At 36.2% G+C, this 15,722-nt stretch overlaps 1 protein-coding gene and 1 pseudogene across 1 annotated transcript; one reads left to right on the top strand and one right to left on the bottom strand.

Moving 5' to 3' along the window:
* Window positions 1-408: 408 nt before the first annotated feature.
* On the bottom strand, window positions 409-2,475 carry LOC142620309 (benzyl alcohol O-benzoyltransferase-like; annotated as a pseudogene).
* Window positions 2,476-13,950: 11,475 nt separating this feature from the next.
* LOC142621310 (cytochrome P450 89A2-like) lies at window positions 13,951-15,531 on the top strand. Its single transcript, XM_075794629.1, has one exon. The coding sequence runs from the start codon at window positions 13,951-13,953 to the stop codon at window positions 15,478-15,480; it is 1,530 nt and encodes a 509-aa protein (XP_075650744.1). The 3' UTR covers window positions 15,481-15,531.
* Window positions 15,532-15,722: the final 191 nt, after the last annotated feature.

Raw genomic sequence — 15,722 nt, 5'->3', positions numbered from 1 at the left:
CCCAATTAGATAATTAGTTAGTTATAAAGGGAGAAACATACAGAATTTTTATTAGAAGAGAAAAAGTAAAAAATAAGAAACGGTGTGTGAGAGAGTGTGAGACACACTTTCATTCTCCCTTTGAAAAACTGATTGAGAGACCACACGTCTTGGGCGTAAAGTGGAATTGGAGTGAAGATTAAAAGTGTTCCCAAGTGCTTCTAATCTTTGTTTTGAATTTCTCCACACCAAGGTACGCTATCTTGTTCTTAAATTCTGAAATTTACTTTGTGCACGTTATCAATTATGAATGAAATAGATCTTTATTTGTTGCTTCCGCTGTGGGTTTGTATGAGATACAAAACCAGAATTTTTCCTTCAATTTATTCTCAGTAAATTTGGTTCAAAAGCTTGAGTAGAATGGAATTCTTATAAGTGACTAGTTGGTCCTTTAGGAAGCAATATATCCAACTGGTTTTCAAATCTTTCCATGGCTTGGACTGGCAGGGAAATTGGCACTACTATCCCATTCTCTCCTTTACTATTCTTAATAGGAATATAGAAGCCACACACTCCGGGTATGACCCCCACCTCACCTTTGGCAGGCCCACCATAAAAAGGTTTACCCCACCCAAAGTCCACCTCGCCAAATCTGACATGTGTCACATTCGACACAACATATGACCCCACCCCATAGAAGTGGGGCCGACCCTTAATCATCATAAGATCAATCACCGTCCGCAAGTACTCCTCTGTCACGTTATTCTTTGTCTTCTTTAGCAATTCCACAGCGTAACCCAATGGATTCTTACAAAGTTTCCCTACTGTTGTGAGTGCCACAGAGAACGCAAAAACGTTACCGTAATAACCGATGGGTAAAGGAGGGTTGAATTTTTCACGTGCATTGACAATGCACAATACACGAACCTCTTCTTGGGGGTTTAGAGAGCTTTGGTATGACAACACCAAAGGCATACAGTGAGCAACTCGAAGGTGGAGCATTGTTTTAGGTGGTGTGGCATGAATCTCCGGAGGGCGGTGACCTTTGTGGAACCGAAGAAAATGGTACGATGGGCCATGTCATCCTTGAGTGAGATTGGGACAACAACGGTGGAGGCCATGTCATCGTACTCGAGGTGCGTGCATGTCACCAGAGTTGGATCTCTTGCTTGAAGAAGATGTCTCTGCCACACGGGTAAGATGGAGGGGGTACATGCACCACATGCCATCTCGCACATGGCCATCATGAATTGCACCAATCCAACGGCGTCACTCATGGTGTGGTTTAGGCGAACGGTAAAAATGAAACCACCACACTTGAGACGCGTCACCTGCCAATCTCCACCAAGCAAAATGATTATTAGTTTATTTGATAATAAAGAGTGATGCTATATATATATATAAATATATATATATATTTTTTTTTGAGTAATGCTATATCACAATATTTTCATAACATTTCTATAATAATTTCACAAAAAACTTAAGTGACAAATCGTTATTGGTTTTAATTTGGCGAACCACTAATGTCATTTTTTTACTTAACAATAATAACTTATCTAAGATTTGCTGTAAAATATTATAAAAATATTGTAAAAGTAGCATTACTTTTTATTATCTAAGAGTTGTTACAAAATTATTATAAAAATATGGTAAAAGTAGCATTACTTATAAATTTACTACATAACATTTAGATATGTCACCAATTACATTAAAATAACGTTGACCTTCATATTTTCCATTTACAAAAGAAGATGGTATCAATAATTTTCTATCCCATAATTCATATTTACGTATAAGTGAAGTTTCTCATCATAAAAGTTTTCGAAAGTTTATCACGACCTAGAAAACGCAAAGTTAACAGGTTGTAGTATTTATTTTCTTACTTTAATCATCCAATGATACATCAATTTAGATGCGCGTGCATGCGCGCGCGTGCGTGCACACACTCACACACACACACACATATATATATATATATATTAATGAGTTTTATATTAGTGAGTTTTAGAGGCGCAGTATATGAACCTGAATAAGCAATAATGGGCAATTAAGGATGCCCCCAGAGCCAGGAACATCAAAAAGGAGCTCCTCTAAGCATGGGAATGGAGGATGAAGTACGTCACCAAACTGTTCAAGCGTAATATCAGCGTTGGCCTCAATAAATATGACACCCTTACCGATACATTCTACTACAAGCTTTCGGCCAGGTCCTTCCCTAAGCCTACCAGCAAATGGGTAGTAAAACACTAGTGTTTGTGCAAGTGCTTCTTTGACGACTTTCACTGGGTCTCTGGTCTCTTGCAATATTGAGGGATCATGTTTATAGAAATGTATGATTGGGATTTGAAATCGAAGACCCTCTTGGTCATCAATATCGGAAAGTTGTTTGAATTCATAGGGTGTGGGCTTTGCTGGAGCAACCAGTTCTGGTTTGCACCTTTGTACTTTGAACGCTAGAGAGGCAGGTGGTGCCAGTGCCAGTGCCAGTGCCATGCCAAGAAAATGGTTTTAATATGAGACTAAGAAACTTGGGCAAGCTTACAGGTTGTAGTGTGTGTTATGACTTACGATGAAAACGAATTTATAGCCAGAGATGACATAATCTAGAAATAGAAATATCCTTCAAAATAGGGAAAATATTATCACACACAATATAAGTATTAGTATTACACACCAAGTATGGACACTCATAAAAACAAGAAAAACCATGCGCAACAACTCATGTATGACAATTATTTCCTTTCTTTAAGTACAGTATCATTTCAATAGTAATACTAAAGCTTGTGAGTGGGTGGCTAGCTACACAAGATAATATTATATAAAAAACATACAATCAGTTTGCCAAAAAAATGAATAGGAGTTTTCAAATGATTGTACTTCAGTGGAGGAATAAATTCGCTATTTTTTCTTCATTATTCTCAGCTTTTGAAAAGTCAAAGTTAACGTGATATGTGTAAGTGCACAATTGCACTTGGCCCCAAAAATAGTTACGGGCTCAGGCCCAATGAGCCTTAAACAATATGAATTTGTAGAGTGTGGGCTTGAAACCCAGGTTAAAAGTGTCTAAGGATTAAATGACAAGTCAAAGATTGCTAACACTTGAAAACAATAAGGAATATTGTAAACAACCCCCTCGGACGTAAGCCAAGAGCTATTCTTATATTATCTCCTTCTCTTTCTTCTTTTTTCTTTCTTTTTAGATTACAAAAAAGGGGGCCCCTATTCCTGTTCTAGGTTGCTCCTTAAATACTCCTCTCTTTGATACTCTGTACACGTGTTGCCCCAACTCCCCCTTAGTCTAGATATTTCTTTTCTCAGTGCCTTTGAATAGTGACTAGAAGTTTCCCTTCCACTGTTCAGGTGTCACTTCCCCATTAATGCGGCCAGGGTGGTAGGTGCAGGGTCTTTAATGTGGAGGTGGCAGCCTTTATCTTTGGTATTTCTCTAACATCGGTGCTTCCAAGACGTTCAGGGGTTCACCCCTTTTAACCATTGGTCTTGACCGTGTCATTCCCTAACCTTTACCATGAAGTCCCAGGTTCTCCGATGTCCGTCCGAGGGGAAGTTCACCCTCGGCTGGATCCTCGGATCCTCGGCATATGGGCCGACCCGTAGTACTAACAGATTCCAAACCCATGAGCAGGTCGGCCTTCCTTAGCACGGCCCAAAAGGCCCACATTCCCATCAGGATCTTTTTACCCCCCACAATATGCACACCAATTAAGAAGCCCCCTACAATTTGCCCAAAAAATAAATAAAAACGAAGTAATAAAAAAATTAGAGGACAGATAGCCATAACCAAGGTTTAGGCCGGCTGAGAAAACGAATAAAGAAACAGCAAAGAAGTTGACGAATTGAAGGAAGGGATTTTGGGGTTAAAGTGATATTTAAATTGAGACATTTAATATATTTAACTTTAATTAAGTAATCCTTTTTAATTAACTCTATTCTTTTAATTTATTAGGTGTAACAAAAATTGTATTTTTTAAAGAATTTCTTGTTCATATGCGAGTAATATTCTAATTTTTTATTCATTATTTAGATTTATCTAGAGAAAATTATTTATACAATATATATATATATATATATATATTAAGCTACTAAGAATTAAAAAAGATCTAAAAAAAAACAAGAAATGAGTGTGTTGGGATAAGATAGCTTGACCTCGGTTAATTAATTCAATTACCTAAGTTAATTAATTAGATTCAATTGCATGCAAATCATGGAGGCACTAAAAAACCACCAAAAATACTAAATGCAGCGGGAAATAAATTTAACACGATGATTTGTTAACAAATAGGAAAAACCTCGCAAGGCAAAATCTCCACTAGGTGATTTTAAGGTCACTACTCTTAAGAATCCATTAATCAACAATCAAGCGATTACAAGTATACGGAATCTTACCAACTACCTTGGCCTATCTCGAAATATAACCTTTGGTTGAATCTTCGCTTCAATACCCAATTGAACTTGATCTTGTAGTAGTCTTCTTTCCCTTGATGCACAAACCTTTAATTTGTGATTAACCCTTTGCACAGATCTCAATACATAACTAACTTTAGCAACCTAAACAGATGCTATTAGCTGCAAAGTTCTTCACTTCATCACTAATAAAGATCTAGAAGCACTTGATTACAAAACTCTATAGCGTACAAACGTAGTAACTTCTCACAGGGAAAATAAATCTCTTGATCTTTATATCCGTGTGTAACGGTTTTTTAAAATAAACCTTATATATGTTTAAAGTTGTAAGAAAAGAAATCCTAAACAAATCCAAAAGCCTGGGCTGAAATTCAAATCTTGAAAACTGAAAACCGTAGTTCTCGATAGATCGAGCTACTATTGAGCTATTTATCGATCTTCACATTAAGTCTCGATAGCAGGCATCTGTTGAGCTATCTGTCGAGACTTAATGAACAACTTTTATTCACTTGTTTCTTAGATCAATCTTCATGTATTTAATACTTGACTTAAACAACATGTTTCTTGAAGTACTAAAACCATCTTAGATCTCCTCAATTACAAATAAAATGCATTCTGTCAAAAGATTAGCCAATTACAAAAAATATGACCCTAACAATCTCTCCCATTGGCAATCCATGAAAAAACCATAAACAACAATTATGAGATAAATCTAACACAATTGTCCCATAAGTAACAAAAGTACATAAGTCTAACCCTACTACGAACTCTTGAAAAACTGTGCAAGAAGAGAGATCATGGCATGGTAGACTTGCAACCTATATTAAGTGAAACACTTAAATAAGGAGTGAAACTCTATCTCTCTAACAAGTCCAACATAAATTCAAACTAAAATGTTGATAATTTATCTCCAAATTTAACAAAGAGTGAAACCCTATCTCTCTAACAAATCCAATTTAAACTCAAACCCAAATGTTAATAATCATGAATACTATAAAAGCAGTGCAAACCTCAATATTAGGTATGAGCTATTCTTCTGTTATTTTCTTCCCCTCTACTTTGTTAAAAAAAAAAAATTATTTTATTGTTTTTCATGTATTTTTTTAAAAGTGATTTTTGTACATGAATCACCAAACCCTAAGTGACGGTTTATGATTTTTTTCATCGTTTAAAGTTTAAACCTGTTAAAATTTAAAACTTATTACTTTATGGGGTTTGTGCACTTTTTTCTTTTTCTTATATTTCTCTTTTGAATAGTCATATATTTTTTGAATTGTTTTAATAACTTATTATTTAATTATATATCTTTTTTTTTGGTATTTTCAAAGTTTTAACATCTGAATTTGTGTTAGTTTTTGCAATATTTGAACATATTTAGTAGATTTCAATGACTATACTGTGTATTATTCTTTTGAAGGTAATCAATTTTTCTTTTGTATTTCTCTATTGTGTAATCATATATATTTTGTTTTGTTTCAAAAATTTATAAAAAATAAATTTTTTTTTTTGAGAAATGATTCTTCAATATTTTTTGGCCTTTCAAGAGTTTTAACATCTGAGTTATTATTTTGATGGTAACAAATCTTTCTCTTATATTTCTCTATTGTGTAGTCACATACACATACACACAAATATATATATATATATATATATATATATATATATATATATATATATATATATATATATTATCTATAATTTGTAGGCTTTGAATATTTTGATTCCTTTTAATAGTTATAGCCATGGATATTCTTTTGAATGAAACCTAATCTTTTTCTTATATTTCTCTATTATTTAGTCATATATATTTTGTTTTGTTTCATTAATTTTAAAGTAGTGAATCATTTGATTCTTTAATATCTTAGATCTTTCAAAAGTTTTAATATCTGAATTTTTACGTTTTTTTTTTCAATATCTAGAATTGTCTGACAAAAATTTTGTAAGTTGTTGCATGTTCATCAAGCAATGGATTATCTATCAAATTGTAACACAAATTGAAGTCATACAAGAGCAAATCATGCAATGGTGTAGTTTCTTAATCAATTTAAGATTTTATAAAATTATTTTAGTCTACATCACAAATAGATAAGTCTTCGTACATAGTACGGGTTAACGACTAGTTATTTATTTATTATTGATATTATTATCGTTATTGTGGGGGTGAAATAAATAAAATGCGTATTTGGGCCTTCGGCCTGGTTTGTTGGTGTAAGTCTATCCAAGTAGAATCTTTGAGGCCCACAGGTCAGTTCATATTACGAGAGGTGAAGAAGTCGTTCGAGGAAGGGTACCTCCTCGGACGGGCCCAGTAAAGGTCATGGGATGTACCAAGGGATTTAGAGACAGGATTTTGGAAGATCTATTGGGTAAAGACGTGATCTACGCAGTGGTTAGAAGGAAGAACGTGTGAGAAATATCAGAAGAGAAAAAAGCTGCTACCACCGCATTAAAAGCCCTGCACCTACTTCATTGACCGCATTAATGGAGGAATGACCTCTGAACAGTAATATTCAACCTTCCAGCTATTATTTGAAGACTTCAAGAAGGTGGTTGATGGGACAAGTATCTATTTAGAAAATCTGTGCTACACATGGAAGAAAAAGGAAAGAAGAAGAGGGATATAAGAAGACGAGAGAGGTATGAAGAGGGGGGGACCTTTTTTGAAACTAAAATTATAATCTTTTGCTTAAAGAAAGAAATGCAATACAAGTGGTCCTCGGCTTACGTCCGAGGAGAGTTTTTTGTCATATTTATCTATTATTTGCATAGATCGCAGCATTCTAGCCTGTTTATTAACTCTCCAATATCCCTAGCCTAGGTTTCAAATCCATACTCTACAAATTTTATTATATAAGACTCTTTGGGCCTGAGTCCATCTAGGGATTGGACCAGGTACAAATTGTGCACTTATAGTTATGTTCATATAATTATTTATTTATTTATATGTTTAATATTTAAACATGTATAAGAGTCTTTAAAATTATAAACTCATATCTCACCAAATATGCCAAAAAGATATAAAAGCAAAGCGGTAGTACATATTATTGGTAAACATGTATTAAGTTTTTTTTTTTGACTAATACATGAATTAAGGTTCAATAGTTGCAAAAGTGACAAAACATCTTAGGCACACAAAACAAAGAAAAAGAAATAAAAATGATAAGTTGACAAAGAGTATGTTTGGTTTGGCATTTTAAGAGATTAAAATAGTGTTTTTAAAACCCAAAATTTTATTTTGTAACTACAATTTTTGGTAATTTTTTTTACAAATACTCATTTTAAGTTCAAAACATAGTTTTACAACAGTTTATAGGAGCGCACATCTAGAATGAGGACCAATGACATTAACGTGCACTATAGAATTGGCATTTTTTTAAATTTTTTTATATCATTAAGATATATATATATATATATATATATATATATATATATATATATATATATATATATCATACTCATCTTACACAAGGGAGAAGGTTCTATTGGATGGTTCGATGACTTTGAGGATTTTTTTTTTTTGTGTTTTTTATTAGTCTGATTGATTCGATTGTTAATTTCCGATCGAACTGTCCCTACACCCCATTACATTATTTGGTATATTCCAGTATTAATTAGTATTTGGAACGGTCCAAACCGGCATCATACAATATCAACCACATTGTGTGATTCATGCTAGTAACTGGTAGACTTTTTTTTTTTTGTTTTTTGTGGGGGGATAAACTTCAACATCATTAGCAAGAGAAAGCGGGGCAACCCATATTTAAAATAACTAGGAGATGTTTGTTACATGCATGATGCAACCCATATTTAAAATAATTCTCTCCCCTCCCCATAAAATATATTTTACTTAAATTTTTTTAAATATAGAAAAACTTTTTTTGTGGTGTCCAAAGACTTCTCTTTCATTTAAATAGAGTCTCTATATCATAAAGCAAAAACTAGAGGTTTGGAGCTGTTTTTTACTACCATTATACCTTCTTTTTTTTTTTTTTTTTTTTTTTTTTTTTTATAATAGTGACTTGTCCAATGTTGAGAGATTTATTACAATTTTTTTAACGTCGGATATATTATTTAAGAGTTGAGTAATGTTATGGTCACAAACTATTTTACAACATTTTTTCAAAATGTTGATGTGACCAACTTTTTATTGGTTTCAATCTAAATCCACCATTAACATCACTTTTTCATTTACTAATAGTCACTCACCACATCAACAATTTATAAAAAAAATTGTATCTTTAGCGCTACTCTTAAGAGTTATAATATCATTAGCATATGCATTCCACCTTGTTATTTAATCGGGTTAGTCATATATGTGAAACTACAATAACAAGTCTAAGACATCCAAAGTATTATTATTAGTTAAATTGGCACCTCTATATGCACAAAATGCTTAGGATCTCGCAGAAAAAAGTTCGAACTGCAGGTTTAGCAACTATTGTAATTATCACAATATAAATATATATATATATATATATATATATATATAGACACACACACACACAAGAAATGTTCCTAATAGTTGTAAAAACACACATGCTTTTCTAATTGGTGTGACGGATTTATCTTTGCCCTACGCCTCAACCATCTCATGAGTGATGCTCCCAGCATAGTTCAATTCATGACATGAATGCCATGGGTGAGATGGCACGAGGAGTATGTGCACCTTCAATCCCACTTGTGTGGCAAAGGGAATTTCTCAACGCTAAGAACCCACCACAGGTGACATGCACACATCATGAATGTGATGAATTTGTTAAGCCTCAGAGCTTGATCATCAACTCTCTTCATGAACTAGCTTGTTGCTCTTTCTTCTTTGGATCAACCTAAGTATCTACTATTCGTAAAACATTCCTCACTACTAGGGTAAATTTTCCACATTTGAGGTACTAACTGCATTCTTGTGGCGATGCCGTACCATAGCACTTTCACCAAACCTAGAAGATCAAGTGCGATTGATATTTATGAATAATATGCAAGCCATATTGAACCCTCCATTACCAAGAGGGTATTATGGCAATGCATATACAATTCTATAGACACAATCTCTCAATGCAAGGGAGAGATCCAGTGAAGATCAACAGAGAGGCATTGTCACAAACGCTTGCATTCTACTACCCTTTTGCAGGTAGGCTTAAGGAAGGGCCTGGTGGGAAGCTTGTGGTAGAATGTACAGGTGAAGGTGTCATGTTCATTGAGGCTGGTGCTGATGTTTCACCAGAGCAATTTGGACATCATCATCGCCGGAACCATCATCAGGTGTCTCGGATGCCTCGGGAGGAGGAGAGAAAGACTCTACAAAACCACCAAGGCGAGCCTGCCGTCTAGCAATACGGCCAACACGGGTGTTCACCTGATACAACTCAATAGAAAGTGTATCAAGGCGAGCATCCATGCCTTGAGCTGCTCCATGATCGCATCCAAAGTCACACCTCCCACTGAAGAAGAAGGAGTGGAGGTAGAAGGAGCTGAAGGAGTGGGAGGAGCTACTGAACCAGACTGCCTCGAAAGAAACTGTGCCTCGCTCCGTTTAACGGTAGCGTAGTCAATGGCACACATAACGGGGAAGTGGTCGGATGAGGGAAAAGGAATAGAAAAATGGCATAAAATCAGCGTGATAGTAGAAGGAAAGATGAGCTTATCACGGGTCGCCGTATCCCTATACACATCTATGATAGAAATAATGAAGTGTGAAGGAAAATCTATAGAAAGATCCTCAAGAAGGGATAACTGAAAATGAGAACGAGACTCTGTAATAGAGTTGTAGTGAGAGAGAGGATACAACACAAAAGTTATCACCATGTTCAAGAATTTAGGACCTTTAGCAAAAGGTCGACATGATGTAAACTGATGCTCACCCCAATTAGCTGGGCGCTCACAGAAAGTAGAAATCATCTCGTCTTTGGACACAGTCTATAGATGCTCACAACCGGGGTAGTCAGGATGCGCAACCCTCGGAACATAAAGCACATTGGATACCAACTCCGGTGTGACTACTATGCGCGTACCTCGAATGCGAGTATGAAAGAGAGGTGCTGAAGAAACAGTTCCATGCATGTTGGAGTAGAACTTTTGGATAAGCACGGAAGAACAAGTGACCGGGACATTACATAGTGACTCCCATTCCCGACTGTGAATGACATTGGGAAGGTCAGCGAAATCCGACAAAATAACTTGGTGTTCCGAATGAACACCTCGTTTAAAAAAGTTCTTCGAGAAGTCCTTTTGGGCTTTCTCATCACGGAACTGAACATAAGGAGTAGGATCAAAGGACGAAGAGGCCCTAGAACGAAGAGGGTTCTGAGACGGAGCAGACTTATGTTTCAGTGCCATTAACGCACTAACGCAAACTAGAGAGAGAGAGAGAGGGGGGGGGGGGAGAAAGAAACACTCATAAAAGTCCCAACACATTTCAAATATAACAAGTATATTGAAAGGAGAGAACGTATGCATGAGAAATGCATGAACATGTAACATGCAATATAAAAGACATCATGGGCTTAGCCTAATCCAATCCTACCAGCACACAATCAAACTACACACATCTAAATGCATGATAATACAGTTATAATGCTCATGGAATGTAATGTATGAGATTTGAAACTCAGTTAAGCAAAAGCCCATCCTAAAAATTTCACAAAAACTCAACAATTTTGAAAAACCCCAAAAATATTTTTTCAAAAACTCAAAACCTAGAGGTGAATGCATGAAAAGATCATGAAGAATGAGAGAAAAAGAGATCATACCAAGTGATTTGAAGCAAGAAAGGCCGAAAATCACGTGGGTTGAAGGTTTTGAGAAAGAAGAGAATGATTGAGAGATGAACAGGTGCGGATAGATCGAGAGAGATCTAGAGAATGAAGATCAGATCGCACTGAAAAATATATATATAGAACCTCAGTAAATCTCAACAGATAGAGGTATCGAGAGGTATCGAGACAGGTGTCGAGATAAGTGTCCAGAACACAGGCATTGATAGATAAAGCTGTCGAGGCAGTGTCGTGGAACAAAACATTAGTTTTAACATTAGTGTTCTCAATTTCAACATTATTGCTAGGAGGAACCAAAACAGTAGTACTAGAAGAATTAATATTTGAGGAAAAAAAATCATACCCTAAACCTGTTCGATCTAAAGCAGATTTCTAAAAACTGAGCATCATCGAGCTTAGCACTTGAAGTCCTTTCCAACTGAGCTCTGACTTTGAATAGTTCTACCTCAAGCTTCTTAGTCTTCTCAGCTAAGAAGTTATTTTCAAACCTCAGTGCTCCAATAGTTTGATTTGCTTCATCAAACTTTGTGGAAAGCTCTTCACGTTCAAGCTCCACATTACTAAGCTTCTTGGTGGTCAACCTATACAGCTTTTCGTGCTTTTCTAAGACCTTGTATAACTTAGCATAGGTTGTGTGAATGTCACCTTGATCATCCATCTTCTCAAACTTGGATTCCACCAATTCCTCTTCTTCATCCACATCTTCAATAATCCCCTCAGTAGGATTAACTGTGGCAGTGAAGGCATTCAAGATTCAGTCATCCTCATTGTCGGAATCATCTTCAGGCTCGGTGTCGCTTAGCGTAACAACAAGTGCCTTGCTTTTCCCAATTTTCTTGAGATATGTTGGGCACTCCTATTTCATGTGTCCGAAGCTTTGACACCCAAAGCACTTAGGTCCTGTAGGAACAGTGTACTGACTACCATCCCTAGCATCCTTCTTCCCTTTGTCTTGGCCCTTGAACTGAGAAGAACTGGATTACCTACGGTCCTTGTTGAAGCCTTTTCCATTGGCATTCTTCATAAACTTCTTGAATTGCCTGGTGATGTAAGACTTCATCTTAGAATCTTCATCATCTGAAGACTCTTCCGTCTCATTGCCCTTGGCCTTCAGTGCCATACTCTTGCTCTTGCTAGACTTTCCAATTCTAGACAAACCCAACTCATAGGTCAGTAGATTTCCAACTAGCTCTATCAAAGGAATTTTATCAGTAATCTTTGATTCCTCAATCGCAGTGATCTTGGCATGGAATCTTTCGGGTAGAGATTTGAGCACCTTTCTCACAATCTTGGGTTCTGGGATAGTTTCTCCAAGATTAAAGGCAGAGTTCACTATGTCTTTGAGTTTGGTATAGAATTCATCAAATGACTCATCCTCCTCGATCTTTATCTCTTCAAAACTTGTAGTGAGCCTCTGTAGCTTCGAATCCTTGACAGTCTTTGTTCCCTTATAAGTTGTCTAGAGGATGGTTCATGCTTCCTTTGCAGTTTCAGTGAGGATATCTTCTTAAACTTCTCATTCGTGATTGCACTGAACAATGCATTCAATGCCCTGCTGTTGAAGTTTGCCGCCTTGATCTTAGCCTCATCCCAATCGGCCAGCGCTTCCTTTGGCTTGGTCCAGCCAATCTCTATAGCTTGCCACATCTTCTTATTTAGAGACTGCAAAAAAGCTCTCATGCGTACTTTCCATGACCTGTGGACAGCCCTAGATGTAAAGTTTAAAGTAACATAATTATTATATTAGTTCTATTTAAAATAAATAAAAAAATAATCAGCCTTCTATAGTTATGGTATACACGTTCTACAAGTTAGCACAGGATGGTAAAAAGAAAGTTATATTGTAAAGGTAAAGATTTCTCCACGGACCAAACTCTTTATATATTTTTTGATTGGATGTAACTTTTGAAAATTTAATAGTTAGATTTCATGTTTTTAACATGCATGTTAAATTTTGGCCAAATTAGATGTTAGTTAATATTTGATGAATAAACTTATATTTTATACATAAATTTACACCACAAAAATTTGAAATTTAAACAATTGATTGATAACATTGCTATGGATCTTTGATTTTCTTGAAATTTTGCTAGTATAAAGGATATATTAAAAACATACAATCCAATGATTATATTTTTAAACTTCACATTCAATAAAAAAAATATATAAGAAAATTTTAAAAAGTGTCTATTCCAACTGGTTGAAATTTTCTTACTGGACTCAGCCTCTTAGTTTGATCTTGTGAAAGTTTTGTTCAATCTCAACTTAAGCCGCTTGTAAACTTTTTATAACAAAATTGATATTTTCCTTGGGAAATTCTTAAATGCCCCCGCAACTACATGTGGGGCCCACCTGGACCATTGCTCCCGAGCACCCAAGTATTTTCCCACTTATTTTGTAGCAAAGTCAAACACATCAAGCTTTCTTAAGTGCTCAAAGGTGGGCTCCATGATTTTGTAGCAAAATCAAGCACAAAGTTTTCTTAAGAAAAACTTAACTCTCATGTAAGATAAAAGAGCATTGCCCGTAGAACACTTAAGTTTTTATTAAAAAAGAACTTTTATGTACTTGACTTTACTAAAAAACATCACATAAATTTTTCTTAAGAAAAACTTAAGTGGCAAGAGTAATGCTCTCTCCTCTTTGAAAGGAGGGAGCATTGCTTTCGAATTGCTGAGCAAGTAAGAATTCCCCATTTTTTTGCTTATTTTTTGTCCTCTTCCACCTATATATATGGGACTAAGGTTGGCCTTTCTTAGCTCCTATTCAATCAAACATGGAAGTGTGGTTCATCATCGTCATTGCACTCTGTATCACAGCACTCCTCAAATCCCTCCTTTTCAACAAAGTCTCTGAAAATCAAAATAAGCTACCTCCAGGACCCTCACACATCCAAATACTCAGCTATTTCCTATTGCACCGCAAACCCTTAGAATTGGAACTCACCCTGACCCTCCGCAAATTCCATGCCATGTACGGACCCATCATCACCATTTTCATAGGCTTCGTCCCAGATATCATCATTGCCAACCATTCTCTCGCACACAAAGCTCTTATTCAAAACAGTGCTGTTTTCGCTGACCGACCAGCTACTCTACCTACAGACTTGATCTTATCTAGTAATAAACACAGCATCAACACTTCCTCTTATGGTCCCACATGGCGACTCTTTCGTCGCAATCTCACTTCAAAGATTCTCCACCCTTCGCACATGAAATCTTACTCTCACGCACGCAAGTGGGTCTTGGATATTCTCCTCAATCGCCTTCGTTCCAACACTGAATCCGTTGTTAAAGACCATTTCAAATACTCCATGTTTTGTTTGTTGGTACTTATGTGTTTCGGAGACCAACTCGGTGAAACCCAGATTAAGAAAATCGAAGAGGGTGGCCGTCGCTTGATTTTGAGCTCTGGTCGGTTTGCTATACTCAATTCTTTCCCTCGTATTGGAAGGGTTTTATTTCGTAAGCGTTGGGAAGAGTTGTTTCAACTTCGGAGAAACCAAGATGATCTGTTAATTCCTTTTATTAAAGCAAGGCAGAAAGTGAGGCAAGAAAGACAGAGTAAAATGAAAGAAATCAAAGAAAATGAAGATGAGTTTGTTGTGTCATATGTGGATACATTGTTGGATTTGGAGCTACCAGAGGAGAAGAGGAAGCTTTCCGAGGAGGAAATGGTTAGTTTGTGTTCAGAATTTCTCGTCGCGGGTACGGATTCTACGTCAATAGCATTAGAGTGGATTATGGCGAATATGGTAAAATACCCACAAATCCAAGAGAGGCTTTTAATGGAGATGAAAGGGGTTGTTGGTGATGGAGAGGAAGAGGTAAAGGAGGAAGATTTGAACAAGATGCCTTATTTGAAGGCAGTGGTTTTGGAGGGTTTAAGGAGACACCCACCTGCCCATTTTGTGATACCACATGCAGTGACTAAGGATGTGGTTTTGGATGGCTATTTAGTACCAAAGAATGGTACTTCGCATTTCAATGTGGCAGAAATGGGGCGGGACCCGAAGGTTTGGGAGGATCCCATGGCGTTTAAGCCCGAGAGATTCTTGAATGTTGGAGGAGAAGCGTTTGATATAACAGGAAGCAGAGAGATTAAGATGATGCCATTTGGTGCAGGGAGGAGGATTTGTCCTGCTTCTGGTGTGGCAATACTGCATTTGGAGTATTTTGTGGCCAATTTGGTTTGGAATTTTGATTGGAAAGCTGTGGAGGGTGATGAGGTTGATTTGTCAGAGCAGCAGGAGTTCATTGTGATGATGAAGAATCCACTCAAGGCCAAGTTATGTCCAAGGCTTTGAATGGTTAGGTATCCGAGGACCGAGACTACGACTATGATGGTGTTATTTGTAAATAAAGTCTATGGCTGTATTTAATAAATTTAAACTATAAATGTTTCTATGGCACCTAAGTATTTCCCTCTTATATTTGTACTAGTTGGTAACTAGTACATCAAAAGAAATGGTTGAAATGCAGAAATGGTAAAGTACTTATTTACTATTTTGGTGTTATTAACCTCAACAGCCCAGGTTCCCCAACAGAA

This window comes from Castanea sativa, chromosome 12, assembly GCF_040712315.1.
Source record: "Castanea sativa cultivar Marrone di Chiusa Pesio chromosome 12, ASM4071231v1".
In the NCBI taxonomy this organism is placed as follows: domain Eukaryota; kingdom Viridiplantae; phylum Streptophyta; class Magnoliopsida; order Fagales; family Fagaceae; genus Castanea; species Castanea sativa.
The sequence above is the reverse complement of the archived record's forward strand: the minus strand, read 5'-3'. Positions and strand labels throughout refer to the sequence as shown.

Bases quoted from the DNA above. Each gene is read 5' to 3' on its own strand.
- LOC142621310 (XM_075794629.1), top strand. From the start codon at position 13,951: ATGGAAGTGTGGTTCATCATCGTCATTGCACTCTGTATCACAGCACTC.